Genomic DNA, 22261 nt, shown 5'->3' with positions numbered 1-22261 from the left:
CCATCATGCTTTGCGGGAGGGGTTGTTAGGTGTTCACCCTGTCGAGGAAAGGTGGTTGGATTAGTGGCTTCGGCCAGGGTGTGTGTGTGTGAGTTAGAAGTGTGTCTTGTGATTGTGTGACGTGTGAAATGTGCTCTAGTTCAGGCTGACGCTGAATTAGAGGTAGGCTCCTGAGTGAAGGTGCTGCTCATGCCATTACCGGCTGTGTGCTAAATAAAGTACTCCCAGCCATTGCATTGGGTAGCAAACAAGCTCACTCGTCTCTCCAGCATTCTTCTCGGCGTAAAAACGCTACAATATTATAAAACCTTACATTCAGTTTGTAGAATGTCCCAAAATGTCCCACTCATAAGACCTGATTAATTCCCTGCATGCCAATGAACGAAGAAGTAACTGTTAATATATTTTTATATGTGTTAATATATTTTTAATATGTTTTTAGGGGCAGTGGTGGCTCAGAGGGTTAAGGCACTGAGTTACTGATCGGTAGGTCAGTGGTTTGAGTCCCAGCTCCAATAAATTGTCATTGTCCAGGAGCGCTGTATCATGGCTGAACCTGCACTCTGACCCCAGTTACGCTGGGACATGTGAGGAAAAGATTTTACTGTGCAGTAATGTATTTGTGACAAAAATAATTAACCTAAATTATATTATACACACTTGCAGCCAACTGAACAGATCATAAAAAAATCTACCCTATACATGCTGGTTAGGGCATTTTGATGCAGAGTTTTTGTAACGTAAAATAACAGTTTGTTGGCTTATTAGCTAATTAATTAACCTTATGCTAATCTCTCTTCTCAGTGATGTCCACCATCAGGGCCATCAGGGACTCTGGTATAACGGGCATTTTCCCAGTGGGCCAATGGGATTTAGGTCTGATACAAATTATTATTATTATTATTATTACATTTATTGATAATTTTTTTGGCCTATCACGGAGAGACTGGGATCCACTGAGGGACCCATTGATTTGTCTGCTGACAGCATAAGACCAATCACGTGACACCATAGCGATGAAGTACCTAGCTCCGCCCATATAAAAATAGGTAATTTGTAAAAGCTCTGTGAGAAAAAGCTTAGAAGTTTGCAGCCAAATGTGCAAAGATTCCAGACATCTGTAGAGACTGCTGCAGTCACCTCTTCATTGTGCAGCATCATCAGACAGGTGTAGAAGAGCAGGTTTAGAGTCATAGAGGAGAGCAGGAGTGAACTGTAATCGATGATAAGGGCTGGAGTGAAGGGCAGAATGAGGAGAAGCAGGAGGAGAGGGAGCTGAATCAGTAGGGAGGAGCCTCAAGATAATAGGAACTTATTGAGAGGTATCCTATCCTTATGTGTGTGTGTGTGTGTGTGTGTGTGTGTGTGTGTGTGTGTGTGTGTTTGAAAAACAAGATAACTTATATGCAGTGCAGCTAAATAAAGTAATTGGATGTTTATCCCAGTCCAGCTCTGTCCACTGTCTCTGGATTGCATGCTCAGTTTCTGACTGGGTGAGTGTCTGGGGCTTTATGAACTCTGTTATTCAGTGAAAAAATTCTTTCAATTTCAGAGAAATTCCCTTTGATGCCTCTCCGGTTACAGCTGCTCTTTTTGGCTCAGAGCTGCTTCTCACAGATTTCTGATAAACCTCTTCAAAGCAGACTGTAAGTCAAACAAACACAAAAACAAAGAAACAAAAACCACGCTTTTTCAGGATATTCAAATTTTCTGACTTGTACTGTACATGGGTGGTGTCTGTCTAGACCAATTCTTCTACTGTAGTGTTGAGCTGCCTGGAGCAAAAAGGCCAGGGCTGATTTATTTTTATCCCAGTTCAGCCATGTCCAAAATCACTGGCTGAAAGACTTTATTTCAGACTGGTTGAGTGTCTGTGGCTTCATAATGTTATAAAGTTATAATGTCATCTGTTATCCAGTGACAAAAAAGTCGGTCAATGTCTGAAATATTCCCTTCGACACTTCTTCTGTTACAGCTGCTCTCTCTGACTCTGAGCTGCTCACAGTTTTCCCATAAACCTCTTTACACAGACTGTGAGTCTCTGTGAGGTCTAAAAGTTTCTGTTTAAGAGTCTTAAGCTCTCTGTTCTTCTTCTCCATCTGTCTGCTGAACTCTTCCTGCATCTTTGTTTTCGAGGCCAAAATGTTTCTCTGGAGTTCAGGCAGGATGGTCTTTATGAGGTTTCTCTCTGTCTCCATCCTGACCTCTTTGTCATACACCTCCCTGATCTCCTCTATCTCCTCTTGGTGCCTCTCCTCCATCTCTCTCCTCTCCCTCTCTCTCTTTTCTTTGAGTTTCTTCACCTTTTCTTCCATTTCTGTCCTTTGCTCTACCTCTCGTTTCAGCTCCCTCTCAAGTCCTCTCTTTTTCTCTTCATCTCTCTCTTCTTTGACCTTTCTCTCCAGTTCAGTTGTTCTGTCAATCAGTTGTATGATGTCTCCTTCATGCTCCTGGATCACTCCCTCTATCTTTTTCAGAGAGTCCTGCACCTCCTTATCTATTTTTACCTTCACTTCCATCTCCTCTCTCATTCTTTTGTATTCTCTTTCCTTCAGGATCTTAGTCTCCATTGCTCTAATCTGAGATTCTGTCTCCAGGTAGATCTCACTGCTGTAGAATTTCTCTCTGCTTCCTCCCACCATCTGCTCTATCTTCTCCAGCAGGTCTAAGACCTGAGAACCATCATCACTCTCTTTAACGTTGAGACAGTAAAACCTGTTCTCACATTTCTCCACTAGTCTCTGGACCTCCTGGTCTCCTGATTGGATAAACTCCTCAATGTTTTTCCTCTGAAGTTCTTTAGTAACACTGAATATGATCATGGTGTTTCTCCAACATCTTTCTCCAAAAATCTCCTCTATTTTCTCCAGCATCCCTCTCTCCTCTCCTGTAGGCTGCTTTACAGGTATGACCAGGAGAAATGCATGGGGTCCTGGAGCAGACAGATGCACACAGAGTCCCACGTCATGTCTCAGCCTCTCCAGAGAGAGTCCAGGAGAGAACCAGTCAGGAGTGTCCACCACTGTCACCTTCCTCCCAGCCACCTCCCCCTGTGTGCTCTTACTCTGCTGAGTGGATGTAGATGTAGCTGTAGATTTAGCTGTAGATGTAGCAGCCTGGTTCCTCTCCTCTTTGCTCAGGATGGTGTTTCCTGCTGCACTCTTCCCAGACTCCGTCCTCCCCAGCAGCACCAGCCTCAGTTCTGCTACAGGAACCGACAGTGGAAAATGTGGACTAGACGATTCTCCACCCACTGAAAATTAAGAATAAATAATTTAATACAGAATTATTTACTTACTGCATTGTGGTGATTATGTTTTTCTCTAGAGTATGTTGGTGAACTGATGGTCCATTCTTTATAAAACTTTTATCAAATTTATTCCAATCATAGTCCGATCTTCCTATTTGCTCACTAACTGCGTTACGTAAGACCCCATGAACAAGCCTCTCCCCAGGGGGATTTACAGTTGTCCAATTGTCCGGGACAACCACAAAATATGTCTGGGCAAGTTTATTTAAATAGAACTTGTCCGATCTGGCAAGTATGATGCTTTAAAATGTTAATTACTATTAACAAATTAATTCTATAGTGACAGTGTCATGATTTTTGCAAAGCCTGGCCTTCCACTTTTAAAATATTACATAATTTTGCTCTTTCTCATGCTCTCATAATTTGTACAGTCCCGATCATAAGTTTAAGTTGGAACTTGAAAGATGGCAAAAAATTATAACGACCTTAATTTGGATCAAGGATCGTCCACTGTCTTGACGGACAGCCAATTGGATCCTCCGTCTCAGTGCTGGTAAATTTTTTTTGGTCTTCCACTTGACTTTTTTGTTCCATAACCCTCAGGATCATTTAAGAAATTCTAAATGACTGTCTTACTGCGTCCCACCTCAGCAGCGATGGCGCGCTGTAAGAGACTCTGCTTACAGTATGCAGTTCAACAATCCGACCATGTTCAAAAAGGGAGAATTTTTTTGCCTTTACCATCAGAACGTGTGACTACCTGACAGAAAATGACAATGAGTCCACATCTTTGCACAGATTTGACCTTTTAAAGGCATGTGGTCCTAAAATTTTGATCAGCAGTAAAACAGCCTGTTTCAGTTTATTTGTTATTTTTAATTAATTGAATGTTTAAAATTTTTTTTGTCTCACTCCCATTTCTTCTTGTTGCATGTTGAAGCTCTACTTGGAACCTTGTTAAGACCAAACCATGCAAAATATGATTTGTTGCCATTTTTCAAGTGGTCTTAAACTTTTAATCGAGACTGTACTGTATTTACACTCACTGAGCTGCGCTTGCTCTTGCCATTGCATTGTGGCTTTCCCAATAAATGTAATAGTGCGTAGGTTGTCAGATATTGCAGAAACCCTCCCCACTCAGATAAAAAAGCTGAATAATATAAGGACTAAAACTGATACTGTAGCTTTATTATATATGCAGAAACTTTGTTTGGAAATAAAAGTGACATACATTTGTATTACCAGCCATATTATCATTCTTATTATTATTCTCATTATTAATATTAGTGCTGTTGTTGTTGACTTATTATTTAAAATAATTTTAAATTGAAAGTTTTATTCGACAATTTGATTAAATCATTAAACTCTTAATTGTCATGTGCATGGAGTTTGTATGTTCTCCCCGTGCTTGGTGGGTTTCCTCTGAATCCTTTGGTTTCCTTCCACAGACCTGCAGATTAGTCTAACTGGCGTTTCCAAATTGTGTGTTTGAGTAACTGTATGTATGTGTGTGTGCCTTGCGATGGATTGGCACCCTGTCCAGGATGTACCCCGCCTAGTTTCCTAACCCTCCTGGGATAGGCTCCAGGCCCCCCGTGACCCTGAATACAGGATAAAGCGGTATAGACAATGAGTGAGTGAGGGACTAATTGCCATTTTATGTTACAGCATAAAAATTTACAAATGTTTTATAAGCAATAAATAGAAGAAAAACTATTTGGATTTCTATATTTTCTCATGTTCTTCACCACGCTGGCGTGTTTTCCCACGCTGTCATCTCTTTTTACATGCCCCGGACCGCCCCGCCGGCTCACCGGTGTCTTATCTGGCGCTGATTTCTTCCAGTTTATAAGAAGGCGCAGCGCGCGATCTCGCCGCTGGATTATTGTGTGTTTTTGCCGCAGTTTTCTCCCGTTTCAGTTCATGATTTTTTTACGTTACCGACCTCGCTTTGTTTCTCCTATATTCGCCTCTTGTCTCACATTTTGGATTTATCATTACACTCGGATTTAACGGGTTTGAACTTTCACTTTCGTTTCTCGACTATGGCTCTGCTTCGTGTTTTTTTTTTGGCTCGAAACCCTCACTGACAAATTACATGGCTTTGAACTCCCACTCTTGTCCCTCGACTATGACTCTGCTTCGCCCCTGTTTTGGCTCGACGCCCACGCTGACGGATCGCACGGCTTTGAACTCCTCCTTTCGTCCTTTGACTACGGCTCTTCTTCTCGTAACAGAGCTTGCCCAATGCCTCACAAAACCACCTGCTTTTCTGCACCTGGATCCATCCCTCTGCCTGTTCGTTTTGTCCCTTCTGATAGAATAATCAAACCACTTTATGGATCCAGCAGAGTACGACAGGATGAGAGTGGCCCTGGAGAGCCAGGGCGCTCTCCTCAAGAAGCAGCAGCAAGAGCACTTCACCACCAGGCAAACTCTCGCCAGCATCACCACAGAGATGCAACAACTCCGGTTATACTCAGCTCGATTCACTAACCCTGAAATCGCGCGCAAACCACGCCTACCTCGGCCTACCTGTGGAGAAGAGCCAGGTACATGCAGATGCTTTTTCGCCCAGTGCTCACTGATTTTCGAGCTACAAGCCTCCACCTTCTCCTCAGAATGGTCACCAATGCCCCCGCCGTCTTCCAGAGCCTGATCAATGATGTACTCAGAGACTTCTTGAACCTTCATGTCTATTTAGATAACAACTTAATCTTTTCTCACGACCTGGAGGAGCAGCGGCACCACGTTCGCCAAGTATTACAGAGACTCCTAGAAAACAACTTGTATGTCAAGGCAGAGAAGTGTGAGTTTCACACGACGACTACCACCTTACTAGGGTTTGTCATCTCCCCCTCGCAGCTGGAGATGGAACCGGCCAAGGTTCAGTCTCCAACTGGCCAACTCCAGCCTCGCGACGAGATCTCCAACGATTCCTGGCCTTTGCCAATTTCTACCGTCAGTTCATTCAAGGGTACAACTCTGTCGCCGCCCCATTAATCTTTCTGACTTCCTCCAAGACGCGCTTTTGTTGGAACGAGGAGGCAGAGAGAGCCTTCGTTAAGCTCAAGAAACGGTTCACCTCAGCTCCTATACTAATCATCCCCTACCCTTCCTGCCAGTTCGTAGTGGAGGTGGATGCATCCAACACCGGCGCCGGAGGGATCCTGTCCCAAAGGTCGCCACAGGATAACAAGCTGCACCGCTGTTCCTTTTTTTCCCATCGTCTGTCCCCGGTTGAGAGGAACTACGAAGTGGGCAATTGAGAGCTACTATCCATCAAGCTAGCGCTAGAGGAGTGGAGGCACTGGCTGGAGGGAACTGAGCTCTCATTTCTAGTATGGACTGATCACAGGAATCTCGAATACCTGCATAAAGCCAAGAAGCTCAATGCCCGACAGGCTCGCTGGTCCCTATTCTTCTCCCAGTTCAACACTCTCACGCCAGTTCTCATTTCCCCATGACTCTACGCCGTGCAACACTATCCTGCCCTCACGTTGTCTGGTAGCAGCCATGGAACGGGACATTGAGGTGAAAGTTAAGCAGGCATTGACTCAGGAACCCGGCCCAAGCAATGTCCCTCCAAATCGTCTTTTCGTCCCCCTCTGTCTACGCTCACAGGTCATGGAATAGGGTTATGGATCCAAGCTGTCCTGTCACCCAGGCTCTGCCCTGACACTCTTTATCCTCCAACAGCGCTTCTGGTGGCCCACGATGGAGAGGGACGTTTTCAGCTTTGTGGCAGCCTGCATCATCTGCACCCGCTACAAACCCAACAACCGCCCATGGGCTGGCCTCGCACATCTTGCTGGACTTCGTAACAGGCCTACTCTCATTCGATGGGAACACCTGTATCATGACCATCGCTGACCGTTTCTCCAAGTCCGTCCACCTGGTTCCACTTCCCAAGCTTCCCTCCGCCAAGGAAACTGCTAAGCAGTTAACCCTTAATGTTTTTCGTCTCCATTCCAGTGCAGTTTAGGCTACCAACCACCACTGTTTCCAACTCAAGAGGAGGGGGTAAAGGTAAACTGTCCGCTAAGTGTTTTCTGGCGTTTTACTTCATGATTTTTCATGTTACCGACCTTGCCTTGTTTCTCATTCCCCTTCAAAGGCTACATCCGATACTCCATGAAAACGGTATGGGAACATCTTTCTGTGTTGCCGGATGTGCGTATCAAATAAAAAAAAAAAGACGACAGGTTTTTGTCGGGTGGCCGGGGGGAGAAACCTCGGATAAACTTCGCTCTCTCTCTCCCTTCCTTCTTGGCAACCTTCATGACGAATTAACTCTTTCATGGAATAGCCTTATTCATCCCATGTTTTCATGCCATCAACTTCGATTTATTCAAATATTGTTGATGCAAGGCGCGGTTATATGATGATGTCCCAGATATAGAGATGCTTGGGGATATCTCTCCTAGGACATCATCCTTCCTGAAAAAGCATACACTTCCCACCAAGCCGTGTAGACTGACATCTTCCCTGCTTTCAGGCAGCTGATCAGGCTGGTGCTCTTTGCAGGCTTAGCAGGCTGACCTGCAGAAAGACTTGGCGGGGCTATATAATGTCATTCCTGGAATTATGCTGAGCCACAGACCTGTCTCTTCGTGCAACAAAGCAGACGGTCCGTGCTATTGGCTGTTTTATGGCTGCGATGGTGTTCCTAGAGAGTTACCTGTGGCTAAATCTCACGTGGGAATCAAGGGTAAGGATTGTGCATTCCTCCTTGATGCCCCCATCTCGCCCTCTGGCCTGTTTGGCGATGCTGCGAACGTCGCCACTAGGTTCGGGAGGCGAAATCATACAAATAAGCCTTCGGGAAAGTCCTTGCCCGCCGCGCTCAAGGTTTGGGACTGTCGGCCACCCAGCCCTGACCGGGTCTGACTCTCGCGAAGCGTGAAGCACAGCCATAGAGCGTTATGAGCCGGGCACCCCCTCGTAAGACGTCACGCTTTGCAATCTGCCTCGAAGAAGTCAGACCTACATACTGTCTTCTTCACAAAGAAGAAGTCCTGAGGCTCATTCGTCCAGGACCGTGGGGGTGTTCCCCCGGGGAGAGGCACGTAGAATCCCTTTTAAGGATGAAGTGTTCTCCCTGGCACCCCCAGGAGGTCGGTGTTCTTGCTCCGCCACCAGTGGTGTTTCGGACAACACCGGTCTGCAAGAAATGTTAGTTTTTCGGTTTTCTCCTGCCATGTTCAGGATGCAGAACAGCTAACACCCCCCCATCTAACCGCAAAAACCCTGCCCCTTTCAAGAAACTGGCAGCGTGGAAGCTACTGGCAAGTATATCTTGCAAGAATCCAGTTCTCACATCGCCCTCCGCGTTTCAACAGCGTGGTCTCCACTTCAAACTGGAAAGGGCGCATCTGCTGAGTTACAAGACTTTCCTGGGAATAGGGGCCATAAAACATGTTCCTCTACCAGGCAGAGAGTCAGGCTACTACAGTCGGTTTTTCTTGGTTCCCAAGAGAAACGGGGGGCTGCGTCTGATTTTGGATCTTCACGGGCTAAACCCCTATCCAAAAGAAGACAGGTTCAAAATATTGACTGGCAAAGTGATTGCTCTCAAATCCAACCAAGGGATTGATTTGTGACAATCAATCTGGATATTTTCATGGAAATATTGCCACAACACAGAAAGTTCCTGAAGTTCGCTTTTGGGGCGAAGCTTACCAGTATCGGGTCCTTCCATTTCGTCTAGCTAACCCGCACATTAGATGACTAGCTGATGCTGGCTCAGTCTCAGGAGCTAGCTCTACGACATCAGAATGTCGTCCTAGCTCATCTCCGTTCCTAGGATTAAGACTCAATGCCGTAAAGCGTTCTCTTTCCTGCTCAGAACACAACATATTTGGGTGTCACATAGGATTTGATCGCAATGCGGGCACAGGGGTCTCCTGCGCGTGTCGAATCTATTTCCAACACCCTGAAGGAAACCAAGCTAGGCCAGAAAGTGACTGTTTATCACTTTTAGAGATTTTTAGGTCTCATGGCAGCTGTGTCTACGGTAATACCTTTGGGCCTCTGCACATGAGATCGTTTCAGTTGGGGTTAAAAGCAAGGGGATTGTACTCAAGGCCATACCCCCAGAGGCAAATAAGGGTTAAGCGCCAAGGGCTTCGTACCCTTTCTATGTGGTTCAGACCCCGGTTTTTGACTTTGGGTCCCACCCTACGTGCGTCTTTTGTCAGCGCAGACGCTAACGACAGACGCTTCCCTCACGGGCTGGGTTGCGGTCTTGGAAGATCGTCTAGCACAAGGGAGCTGGAGAGGCCAACTTCTTGCGTGGCAAATCAATTGCCCCGAATAATGGCTTTATTTTGCCCTGAAACACCTACTCCAGCAGTTGAGGCTACCATGTCCTAGTGCAGGTGGACAACATTATGGTAGTCTCATACATATTGCCAGGGTGGACTGTGCTCGTGCCGCTTGAATAGCTAGCGCAACCGGTTCTCCTTGGGGCACAGGATAAGTTCCTGTCCCACAGGGCGATGTACATTATAGCTAAAGCCAGGGGGATTACTCAAGGGCCAATCCCCGGAGGCAAATACGGGTTACGTGCAAGGTGGCTTTATACCCTTTCTATGTGGTTCAGACCCCAATTATTGACTTTGGGTCCCACTCTGCATGCGTTTTGTCGTCGCTAATGACAGACGTTTCCCTCACGGGCTGGGGTGCGGTCTTAGATGGCCGTCCAGCCCAAAGAAGCTGGAGAGGCCATCTTCTTGCCTGGCACATCAATTGCCCCAAACTGATAACTTTATATTGGCCCTTAAACACCTCCTCTAGCAGTTGAGAGGCTACCATGCCCTAGTGAGAGTGGACAACACTAGGGTAGCTTCGTACATCATCGCCGGGGCGAACTGTGCTCGCGCCGCTTGAATAAGCTAGCGCACCAGGTTCTGCTTTGGGCACAGGGTGAGTCCCTGTCCCTCAAGGCGATTTACACTCCAGGGCACATGGAGTTGGAGCCCTGGAACCTTTACCCACTAGAAGAACTTATGCCCTCAAGGAGAGGGTACTTGAAAGTGGTGCATGGCGAAACCTGTAGACCCAGTCCACTGCCAAATTGTTTCATTGCTGGAGTTCTGCAAGAAGTTTCCTTAGGCTTATGCCCTAGTACCCTCAGAATGTACATAGCCGCTATTTCGGCTTGTCATGTTCTGACTGATGGGGTCTGGCTGACACCCTTTCCAAACCACTAGAGTCAGCGCCTGTCTGGCTTCTGACCCTCAAGATGGTTTTTCTTATAATTACTTTTGGAGATCTGCAGGCTTCCCGTCCAGCCTAGACTTTGTCCCTGGGCTAGTCAGAGCTTCCTATAGATTCTATAGTCTGGATGTTCATGCTACTCCGGGCTCACGGGCCCTCGAGTCAGCCTCCCAGAGATAGTTCTGAGACCTCCTCGGCCTCCTCGGCACACGCTACACAACGTTGGGGTCCAGACACTTGCAGTGCAGCGGCTTTGGTGTTCTCGTTCCCATAGCGTTTTCACACAGCATCTAATGTAGCCTTTGAAAGGGAACGTCCCGGGTTACTTTGCTGTAACCCTGTTCCCTGAAAAGGCGGAAATGAGATGCTGCGCTCCAATGCCACACTGCCTGCATGACTGGACGTCCTTTCAGACAAAACTGATTTGAGGAATGTTTCCGGTTCACTCCTATTTATAACCTGCAGGTGCGCTTCATCAAATGACGTCACCTGACTGAGGTTATATATGCCAAAATTTGGCGTGTTTGATACACACATGCTTCACAACCGGCAACACTCAACCGGCAATGTTCCCATAGCGTTTTCATGCAGCATCTCGTTCCCACCTTTTCAGGAAACAGGGTTACAGCAAAGTAACCCGAGACGTTTTTTCGCCTCTCGTCCTTACGTTTTGGATTTATCACTACACTCGAATTTAACGGCCTTGAACTTATACTTTAATTTCTCGACTACAGCTTTGCTTTGTGTTTGTTTTGGCTCGAAAAAATCACAGTTAAAACTGTTAAATAAAAGTCCCCGACTTGCAAATGAGTTCTATTCCGGTAGCACGTTCAGAAGTCCGAAAAAGCCCTATTCGGACAGGACTAGTTTTACAGGGGGTTGTTAGAGAAATTTAAGTTTCACAGACGTACTTTGTGATTTTCTATGTTTGTCTTTCTCTCACACGGAATTCCAGAGCAAATTACCTACTGTTTTTCAGCAAACTCGGCGGTCCTCTGAGAAATCTAATCCTGTCCGACTGCAAATGTCTGTGATTGGCGAAAATGTTGTTTCCAAAATCATTTTCTTTTGTGTTTTGGTCAACATGAACTACCGTGTTATCTCTAGCACGCCGGTATTCAAGTTTGCGCACCAACGCAATCCACGCATCCTGGAGATATGGTCTTGTGCAACGCCCACATGTAAAACACAGACACTCCTACCTCCTTAATGAACACGGAAATGTTAGTCCCGTCCGAATGCATACATTGCAAATGCAAAAATTCTCAAACTCAAACATGGCTTTATACACCTTTGACACGAATTTACAATGTAAAGCATAACAATCCACTTGAGTAAATCTGAGTGTTGCATCTGTCCCCCACACTGCCATTATGTGGCCATAAACCGTATCTGCATGTAAGTCTTTTTAAATGTCTAACGAGTCAGCTGACCTCGATAAAATTCAACCTGGGAGGGAGGGACAACACACATGGTGTTTACTGCGCTCGAAAGGACGCAATTTTGTCTCCTGTTTCCCACTGTATTGGACTGTAAACTCTGTTTTGTTGAGGGTTTTTAAAAAAATTTCAGATTATTCAGCATCAGGACAGCTTTACAAGACAGACATTTTCTATCATGATGCTCCAGGATTGATTCATTGAAACTGGTGAGTCCGACTCAATTCTACTGCACACACACATACAATATACCAGGCTTTAGATATTTTATACATTTACTTACACATTGCAAATATTGTATATTGTAAATATTGGTATCCGGTCCACTGCAGTGTCTATTTTTGTACAATACACGTAAGCTATTTCTGTGAATTGTTCGCATTTAGGAATGTTCCTAGAACCGTGGTCCATTCATATATACGTATCATATCTGTGTATCTGCATATCAAATGTCCTAATTCAGGGACTTACTGTACATAAATTATGTTTTTAAAGTCAATTTAAAAAAGTCCTAATTGTGAGCTCAGTAGACCCTGCTTCCCCTTATGTAAAAGTGACCGTTAGGGGACATACTTTAAGAGAATGAAGCATAATCATCCTCTAAGAACCGAAAAAGAAAAAAAAAATAACTCCATGAGAGTGAATTGTAGGAACAGCAGTCTAGTAAATGAGTATTGTCCAGTTTAATGTCAGCAGTAACAATTAAGTTTCAGTGCACGTCTCTCTCACATGCTATCCTAGCTGGGTAGTTCATAAACCTCACAAAACAGTTAGGAGTCTCCAAGAAGGTTAGGTCTGACTTTGTTTTAACAGCAACATATGTGTTTAGGAGAAAATAAAACATTTGTTCATGTATATTCCTAGCTGATGAATAATTATTTTACCCACTTTGTCCTAATTTGGTGATTTCTTAGTCCCTCCCACTAGTGATCTTTCCCCTTTAACAGCTACAATTCCATTTCACACAAACAAAACGGGCAAATCCTATTCTGTTACTCTGTTCAGGATCCCTGGATATTTACAGATATTTCTCTCTTATCTATTACATGTTTTTTTTTTTTGTGAATGATAATATTTTATGTCAGTTTTACACAATATTGATCTTTTTACTGTAATCTAATTATAAATGTAAATGTCTACATCTGCCTGCTGTGTCTCTTTATAGTCGTCTCTTTTCCCCCTAAACTAGTGTTGAGTTACACACTCAACAACTAACATTAATCACTTACAATCAGGACAAATTCCCCCCATACTGTTTCTTCTCCTGATTGGTGCTGCTGAGTCCTGAGTCTCTCCACTCAATAGTAAACATTAGAACCAGTCAGAATGAGAGAGACATTCTTCTATAATTAATCACTTTCACTGTTTAAATTACACTTCCTTACAGTAGCTGAAGAGTTGCATCATTAAGTATAATTACAGTATATTTCATGTCCTTACATATGATTTATTAGGTGTAGATTAATATTTTAAGTACATTTTGAAAAGCTTTAAAGTGCTTACTGTAACAAATTACTCACTATATGGAGATAACACGTCCTTGCTGTTTCTTCTCCTGATGGGGGCTGATGATTCTGGATCTGTCTGTTCCTGCAGCTGCTTTGTTTTCTCCTCTAGAAGTCTGTCTTTCTCCTGAAGCTGTTTGTCTCTCTCCATTAGCTGTGTCTCTCTCTCAGTTAGATGTCTCTCTGTCTCTTCAAGCTGTTTGTTTTTTTCTGCTAACTCAGTTTTCTGTTGCTCCAGTACGATCATCATCTCCTGTAATTGTCTCTTCTCATCCTCCAGCTCCTGTCCCAGTGTCTCCTGTTTGTTTTTACTGGTTTTCTCTCTGTTTCTCAGTTCTGTATCTTTATTCTCTATTTGTCTTTTATAATCCTCCAGCTGTTGGTCTTTATGTTCCAGTGATTTTAATGCTCCCTTCAGTTCTTTAAAATATTACGCAAGAGAGTGAACTGAATGATTAATGTGATCAAAATCAGTCATCAGTTACAGAACTACAGCTTGTTATGATTAAAGATTTAATTATTTATTAGAAAAACTAAAGTGAGCAATTTAATTAATTAGAAACATTGACTTTTATTATAGTAAAACCAGGGATGTACTTCACACACTTACTTATTATAATATTATAATTTTAATATCTGTATAATACATGCTTTAGAGCAGGGGTTCACAACCTTTTGAAATTTAATGCCCACAATAAAGAAAAAGCATAACATGAAAAAAAAAAATAGATTGTAATGTGTTTTGTCACCGTCAGCTGTAACGACTAAAATAAATATTCCATTTCCCACTAGTGAGACACCTGGACTTGCTTGGAAATAAGGAGATCAAGCCTAGGTGGGACGGGTGAGAGGCTGATATGCAGAGTAGCACTCAATGTTGTATTCAGTTTGTTTTGTGCTTTTGATTTCCTGACAGTCACAGTGGAAACTCTGACTGATATAAACAGGTGGTTGTAAAAGGCAACAGAAATGTGATTGTCCATTTTGACTTGGATGGACACTGACTGTCAGGTTGTATTCAGAATGAATCAAGGTCAACTTGTTTGAACTGAAGCTTCAGCCTGCTGTCTGCTGATTCATCCATCAGTTCATCTTCCAACACAGTGGACAGAATCATGTCTTCTGAAGCAGAATCCACAGATAAAGGGTCCAAAAACCAAACAATTCTTTGTTGTCTGTCCATTAAGAAGTAAAACTGCAAACTTTTGTGACAACAGAGTCTAATGTTGGGTCATACTGGATATGTTGACATGAGGTGAGGCTTCCAGACTTTCACTTAGGAGTGAAAACATGACAAATCGTCCCTGACTCTTCTGTTGCAAAGAATAACTTCTCTTAATTCTAAAAGGTGATTAAGCACACGTCCTCTTGAAAGCCATTATATTTCAGTGTTACAAGAACTGCAGATGATCTGCATCTAGTCTTTCACACAGAGCTGCACAACACCTTGAGTTCAGTGCATTTTTATAGATATAGTTCACCATTTCCAAAGACACGTTCATGACTATATGCAGTTTTGGTGACATCTGCTTTATGGCTAGACTTTCCCTATGTACAGTAAGAGACAGTGTGTCCACTTGGTGTCAGGGGTTCTATCTTGGATCTGTTTTACAACACCACGATGTATCCCTGTCATCATCTTAGCTTATTGTCTGTGCAAACACCATTACAGTATTTCCAATCAAGCCCTTTTTAGTGAAGAAATGATCAATTCAATTCATAAAATTATCTGTAAGCCACTGTTCTTTTGTAAAGCTCTTCACAAAAAAAAAATCTTTATGCAAATCACTGTCCATGTGAAATCTAACAAAAACTAACAATAAAGCAGCGTCGCTAACGTTAGTAAACTAAGACACTCTGATATTCTAATGTAACAGTACAACAGCCACGCCCCACTGGTTGAGAACGCCAGCTTTAGAGCAGGATGTCAAACTCAAATCACACCCAATAAATGTAAATATTGTTTAACAGTTCATGAACTAAAAGTATTTATTTAAAAATATATTTTCTGGTAAATAAGATACTGTATATTACACTAGGCATTGAATGTAGGATCGAGTCTTAAAAAAGAAGAAAAAAGTAAACAACTGTTTGAAATATCAAGTGATAACATTAGTTATACTGATGCTGTTTTTGTTTTTGTTTTTTTTTGTTTTCCAAAACTTCAAAAATATCTAACATTAGGAGATTCATGGAGAACTCACACAGGACTGTCTCTGTTAGGAACTGACATGTACTTAGTCTCCTGTCTCTCTCTCATCTTTTCTTTTCCCCAGCAGACTGTATTTATTGCTCTGTACACTGGGTGATGTGTTTCAGATGTGTTTCAGGATTTGGCATCAATCACTGAATCTAATTTAAGGTGTGTTTGGACCCAGCGCCTTGTGTTTAAAACGTGTGACTTAGATTAATTCATAGTTACAGATATTAAAAGTTAAGTGTGCATAGTGAATATCACTAAGTTTTTACTCCTCCATAAACACTTTCTGTGTGCTTTCTCTATAATATTTAAATAATGTTTATAAAAGGGAATATTTACATTTAGGCATTTGGCAGACGCTCTTATCCAGAGCGACTTACATTTTTATCTCATTATACATCTGAGCAGTTGAGGGTTAAGGGCCGTGCTCAAGGGCCCAACAGTGGCAACTTGGTGGTTGTGGGGTTTGAACCTGGGATCTTCCGAACCGTAGTCCAATGCCTTAACCACTGAGCTACTCCTGCCCTCCTATAATAATAGAGAGTGTGGAGATCTCACTATTAAACACTTTACTGTACAAAACATGATCAGGTGTGTTTACTTTTGTAGCTCCTTCCACACTCACCAGTCTGTAGAGCCGAGATCTTCATTTTTATTCTCTCATCTTCTGTCCATTTTCTGTCACTCTGTAAAAGAGAATAAATCAGTGTGAAGGTTTTATACCTGACTCCATACTGTATGTAAATAAAGTGTTAAATAAACATAAAGAGTGTGTGTGTGTGTGTGTGTGTGTCACCGAGAGGTAATATTACTAACACTACACACTGAGCTGATTAAGATTTAAACTGATATTGTATTTAGTAACACACTAAGTTTTAATGCAACTGAAAAGCACAATCACTAAACATGAAACACGTACAGGAGAGATAAACAACCCTCTACAGAAGAATCAAATGTCTATTTTTTTTCTTTTTAGCATCACAAAATAACACAATATATTATTAACTGTTATTAACAAAATCAACTGTCCCAGATTTTTTTTAATTTTTTGTGAAGACACTGATTGTGTTTAATGTGTTTTTTATGGACATCAGTCAGTCATGATTAAAACACACAACACAATTCAAACACTGAGAGTTTGTCATGGATTTGTTCTCTGAAGTGACATTAAAGCCCAATCCCAATTCTACCCCTTACCCCTACACTTAGCCCTATCCCTCCGTTTGGCGCGTTCACGTGAAGGGGTAGGGGTGTCTCATTTCTCTTTTGGTTGGAGGGGTAGGGGTAAGGGGAAGGGCCAGATAGCCCTCCAAACGAAGATTTTTCGGGACCTCACTTCAAACGAAGGGCTAACGAAATTTTCAAGATGGCCGCTCACTCGAGCAAGCAGACCCGTAAATTTAACGATTTTTGCGATTAATAAGGATTTTTATGACAAGTTTTCATTATATGTATATTAATTTTAGTCTTGTGTTTGTGTTTATGGTGATGTTTTGTAAAAAAACGTTTTCAAAAAAACTGCTAAAGTTTGCTAGCGGATAGCACCGATTGCGCAATATTACAAAAATATATTTTTATGTCATATACACTTTACTGCATGCTACAAATTTCAGTAGCACGGCAGTTTGCCGAGCTTTTGATAACGCATTGTTTGTTTTGCTTACGGCCATACTGTATGTGTACATGTAAATGAACGGATACGTATGATGACGTATAACAGTGTTGTAGTGGTGTCCCATTTCTTAGGGGAAATATTTTAACTCTTCTCTTTCCACTTCGTTTCAAGGGACAAGGGAAAGGGGCGAGGGGTAGGGGAAGGGGTAGAAAATAGAATTGGGATTGGGCTTAAATTTGCCCTACAGATTTTAATAAAATGGTTTTAAGTAAATTTATGTTGTTCCTGGTGTTGGGTCTCTACACAGATCCTCATGTTAAATTAAGACAAATTTTGCAGATGGACTTCAATATGCGTGAAGATAATAATTTATTTAGCTTGTTTTTCTTGCTTTATGATTTATTTCGTTTATGTTTGAACAAATTGTTTACAATAATAGCAATAATTATGACATCAGTAATCACAGTAAATTGTTACCTGTCATGTTTTCCCTGTGTGTTCCTGTTGTGTGTGTTCTGTAGGACTTTCATGTTCATGTTTGTTCCAGACTTCAGTTCCCAGTATGCATTGCACCTCACATCTTAGTCACATGATGTTAATTGTGATCACCTGCACCTTATTTAGTTTAATTAGTTTGTCTATTTAAAGTCGTGTTTCAAAGTCTTCTGTTTAGAATCCTAATGTATTTTGTTTTGTTTGCTTGTATTAGCTTTAGCATTAACACGATCATTAGCATTAGCCTTTAGTTTGTAGCCGAGCCACAGTCATAGTTCACATGTGTTTATTGTATAAAGGAAAAACCTTTTTATTTAACATATTAATCTGAACTTGCATCCTGTCTGTTAAATGTCATTAACAAACAGCTTAAAGGGGTCATACGGGCCTACATGAACTTTTTCAAGCTGTACAACCACTCAACAATGATAAAGAGCCGCCCAGTGATTTTCTTTCCATTTATTAAAACAACATGCCCCTTCTGAAATCAGGCAAATCTCAAATGCCTGTCGATGTGACACCACACCGCATGAGGCCGCTCCTACTATAGTTGATTGACACTGGTGTTTTAGCAAAGACCCGCCCCGAATGAGAAGAAGCTGTCGGCTATTGCCTAAGCAAGTGTGGTGTACAGTTGTTGGGTGTAATAGCGAACATAGCAGTCGTCATTCACTACTGACATTTGAGCTGCTGAGGATGCAGTGGCTGAATTTAGATTTTAAAGCTAACGTCCCCGCCGATCTACCTAAATGCGTTCATGTTTGCGCTAATCATTTTTCACCAGACTGCTTTATAAACGCAGGTCAATATAAAGCCGGTTTCACTAGGAAGCAGCTCCTAAAAAATGGATCTGTACTAACGCTTCATGTTCCTGCTTCATCTTCACCAGGCTCGGTGAGTGTAATTTCTTTTTCTATGAATCTTTGCAGATCGCCTTTTCTAATAATCACGATGAATGCGGAGTGTAAGTTAACTTACACTCTCATAGAACATGGTTATGTCGTCCTCTCTATGTACATCCGTCTCTATATAATTCCTAATCACCTGTTTATAATAAACAATGGGTTAAGGTGATTGTCTAGTAGCAAACTGTGTACGTAGTCGGAAAACTATATTATGGTTACCTAAATCTAATTAACGTTAGATGGTTTATAACAATGTCTGTCAAAGATTAAGAAGTCATGTAAACACATCAGTAAACACATCACGTCCATATCTCCCTCAGTAAGCTTCTCCGCTTTTGTTGTCGATGACAGGTCCATTCTTTTAATTTCTGCGTTGTCAGGCGATATTACAAACTTCAGGGTGGGTTCAGTATTTAAATCAAACCAAAAACTATTTAAGAAAGCAGGCTCTATATTCCAGCGTTTTCCAGTTTGGACTGCATTACCCACAAAGCACTGCGTTGTGCGCAATGCTTTGTGGGTAATGCAGTCCAAAGCATTGCCCGCACTGGACTACACTCCCGTGCCTATACCCCACGTGTGTTGTGAAGACACGCCCCACAGAACTGGGGGAGTGGGCTTAGCAGAGATCATAAGCATTTAAAGGAGCATGTACTGAAACAGGTTGCTGAGAAGAGAGCTAGTTTTTACCAGGTAAAAGTAGTGTTTTTTTTACACAACCATTGAGAATTTTTAATTAAAGTATATTACAAACTTTTCATTAGGACCCCAAAGATCATATTAACATTTAATGAAAAATGGGATGTGTGGGACCTTTAATGTCCATGTTTCTATTCAATGTGTCAGTTGTGTTTCTGATCATCAGTGCGAGCTGTATATATGGTAACCCATCACTGGGTAATAGACTTATTACAAAAATTTAAGATTTGTTTTAACCTGTAAGTATCAGATTTATGAACATTAATAGTTTAGTACAGTTTACTCACCTCAATAACCCAGATGTCTTTTACTTGATGATCTGACAAAAATACAAAATAAAGTTTAAGATTCCTAAAAATACTTTGGTAATTTTTGTAAATGTCTCTGTATTATATGGAATAGTATTAGATATAAACATTCTGTGGCTGTTCTTAGTAAATACGTTTTGTCCTGCATTAGTTTGTCTCTCTTCTGTTTCTCTGCTGATTTTGGTAAAGAAATGGCTTTAGCTTTATCATATTAACTCTGTAAGAAACAAATTTACTGAATCACTCACTCACATTCTGTTATAATCTCTTTCATGCACTATTATCTAGCGTGGACTCTCTAACTCACTTCTCTCACTAAAGTTATATACCGTACACTACCTGGACAAAAAAGAAAAAACAGTAAACTTCATGAAAAAAAAATGAACTGAAAAAATCATAAACAAACGTGATCAGATATCAAACACTTGGAAAAGTTAAATCATTAAAAAAAAATCATCCTCAGAAATATTACATCAGAAATCACAGAGCTCACAGGATTGGGACTAAACAGCTGTGTGACTATCAGAAAACCAATTGTTAATGAGGCTAATCAGACCAAAAATAATCTAATTAAATGTACTGAATGACCAGGTTATTACATCAATACATCATTATTCTTCCCAGATGTCCTGGACATACGCTGGGCTCTGTAGGCATGAGGAACCATAAACAAAACTTGTAATCAAATGAAATATTAGTGTGTGTGACTTTCTGGGAGGCCGGGCAGTGAACACTACAGTAATATTACTGTAGTCAGTCTCAGTAACTTTATAAAGGAGTTATTACTATAAAATTACAATCAAACAAAAACCTTGTATGTAGGTCAGATGTGTGTGTGTGTGTGTGTGTAGATGCTCATATATCTATGTGCTATTGCACTTTGAACACACAGCACAGTCCAATCTATTTCATCTGCACAATAAATATATTATTCATGCAGCATCAACACATTACTATCAGAGAAAAGACTTTATACTCACCTAAAGAAAACTGTGAAAGTAAATAATAGAGAGTGAAGATTTAATGCATGATTACAAATGTGAATTGTTCCATGTGAAAATGTGAAAGTAACTGTTACTCTGGTTAAAACACAACTGATGTGTGTCTTAATAAAAAAGAGGAAAACTAGACAACAATCAGTCATCACACACAGTAAATCTGTATAATGTAGCATTGTGCTAATATACCGCTAGTTCCCCTTAAGGAACAGAAATATCTTGTGATTTATTGGAAAATACTATTTTCTGATATCTGCATGTATTTACCAATATACAGTATGTCAGTATATGTGCATTTCCCCCTGTGTATTTTAAATCTATAGTTAAATATTCTGTAATATATCTATGTGCTATTGTAGTACATAAAGGAATATACAGAATATCAGATTCCCACTTCCTTTAATTAAAAACACAGACATTTATCAATGTATAAAACTGAACAGATAACAGAATGGTGTGCTTTGCTACTGCCTCGTCTATATATTGGTTACGACAGCATATGATATGTCGCAGTAGACTTGGGAAGATGTGTGATCTCGTTCTGTTTTTCTCTCTTTCACTCCTAAATCCCTCTCTCCTATTATAGAAGTTTTATAAATGAAGTGAAGGACTTCTGTTCTCAGTTCAGTCAGGTTGTCTTTATGCTGTGTGCATTAACATGACTTACTACTGTTAGCTTAAAGAGACTAAACGCTAGGCCGAGTCAACTCTTCAATGCTTTTTCACAATATGGTGTGATTGTTATGCAGAGCGAGTGATGGCAATTATTCTGTCTACAAGCACTGAACACTGTTAAAGCTCTGATTTATGTTTATTGTGAAGTGTCAGGAAATGTCATGTCACTCTGTGTTTCAGTAAGAACTCAATTATGAGTCACAGCTTATTAAAATAATCCAAAAATACCGATATGTTACTTGGACACTTGAAGAATAGACAACTGTTCCATCCAGAGGAATCCTGGGAAATGTTATAATTTTATTCTTATATGATTCTGTATGAGATTCTGATGGAGTCTGGCAGTGGTGTGTGTTATATGTTACATGTTTGTTGTGTCTTTTACTCGACATGGTAAACGTCTCTGTCTACATTATTGCAGTGCAGTGGGGTTACACACAGGTGCATTGTGGGAAAGAAGCTGACTGATGGAAGTGGAATCTCACTTACTGATCAGAGTCCTTCACATAAACATCATCTGAAAATAGTTTTATATGTTTCTATTTAATTCCTGAATTAAAATCTAATACATGTGATAAGTTTATAAAATATCAGTGTTTATCATTAGTGTGAAGTCGAGTTATTTACTTACCCGTGCTGAAGGTGTAGTGTGAAACAACAAAGCGAAATGTAATGTTAATGATAAAATATAATGAGAAAAACTTATGATTTACAGACAGAATAGCTTCATTCTTTGCTTTTAATTCAAAGATGTTCAGCTAAAAGTTTAATATTTATATTAAAATAACAACATAGTGAATAATTCATAATTTCTAATTAAACAATGAAATACTGGGTGCAGTAACACACATCTGTGATCAACTGGTGAATAAGACACTTCATATCGAATGAAAATGCTGAGCATCACCACGTTCATTCACATTTCTATCTGTATCAGGAAAAATTTGTATA

General features: G+C 41.2%; 2 protein-coding genes across 2 annotated transcripts in view; one reads left to right on the top strand and one right to left on the bottom strand.

The window, feature by feature from the left end:
• LOC128512617 (trichohyalin-like) overlaps positions 1-22261 on the top strand; it is a 179794-nt gene that overhangs the window by 38430 nt on the left and 119103 nt on the right. The window lies entirely within an intron of this gene.
• Positions 787-19644, bottom strand: LOC128512058 (GTPase IMAP family member 7-like). The gene is made up of 3 exons (XM_053485186.1): positions 19617-19644; positions 16241-16301; positions 787-3253 (listed from the first exon to the last, which is right to left on the bottom strand). The coding sequence occupies exons 2-3, from the start codon at positions 16263-16265 to the stop codon at positions 1911-1913; spliced, it is 1368 nt and encodes a 455-aa protein (XP_053341161.1). The 5' UTR covers positions 16266-16301; positions 19617-19644; the 3' UTR covers positions 787-1910.

This window comes from Clarias gariepinus, chromosome 24 (assembly GCF_024256425.1).
Source record: "Clarias gariepinus isolate MV-2021 ecotype Netherlands chromosome 24, CGAR_prim_01v2, whole genome shotgun sequence".
Taxonomy (NCBI): Eukaryota; Metazoa; Chordata; class Actinopteri; order Siluriformes; family Clariidae; genus Clarias; species Clarias gariepinus.
Note: the sequence above shows the minus strand (reverse complement) of the source record. Positions and strands in the feature narration are given on the sequence as shown.

Bases quoted from the DNA above. Each gene is read 5' to 3' on its own strand.
- LOC128512058 (XM_053485186.1), bottom strand. From the start codon at position 16,265: ATGAAGATCTCGGCTCTACAGACTG. The intron at 3,254-16,240 runs GTGAGTGTGGAA...CTTAATTTTCAG, and splicing joins GATCTCGGCTCTACAGACTG to TGGGTGGAGAATCGTCTAGT.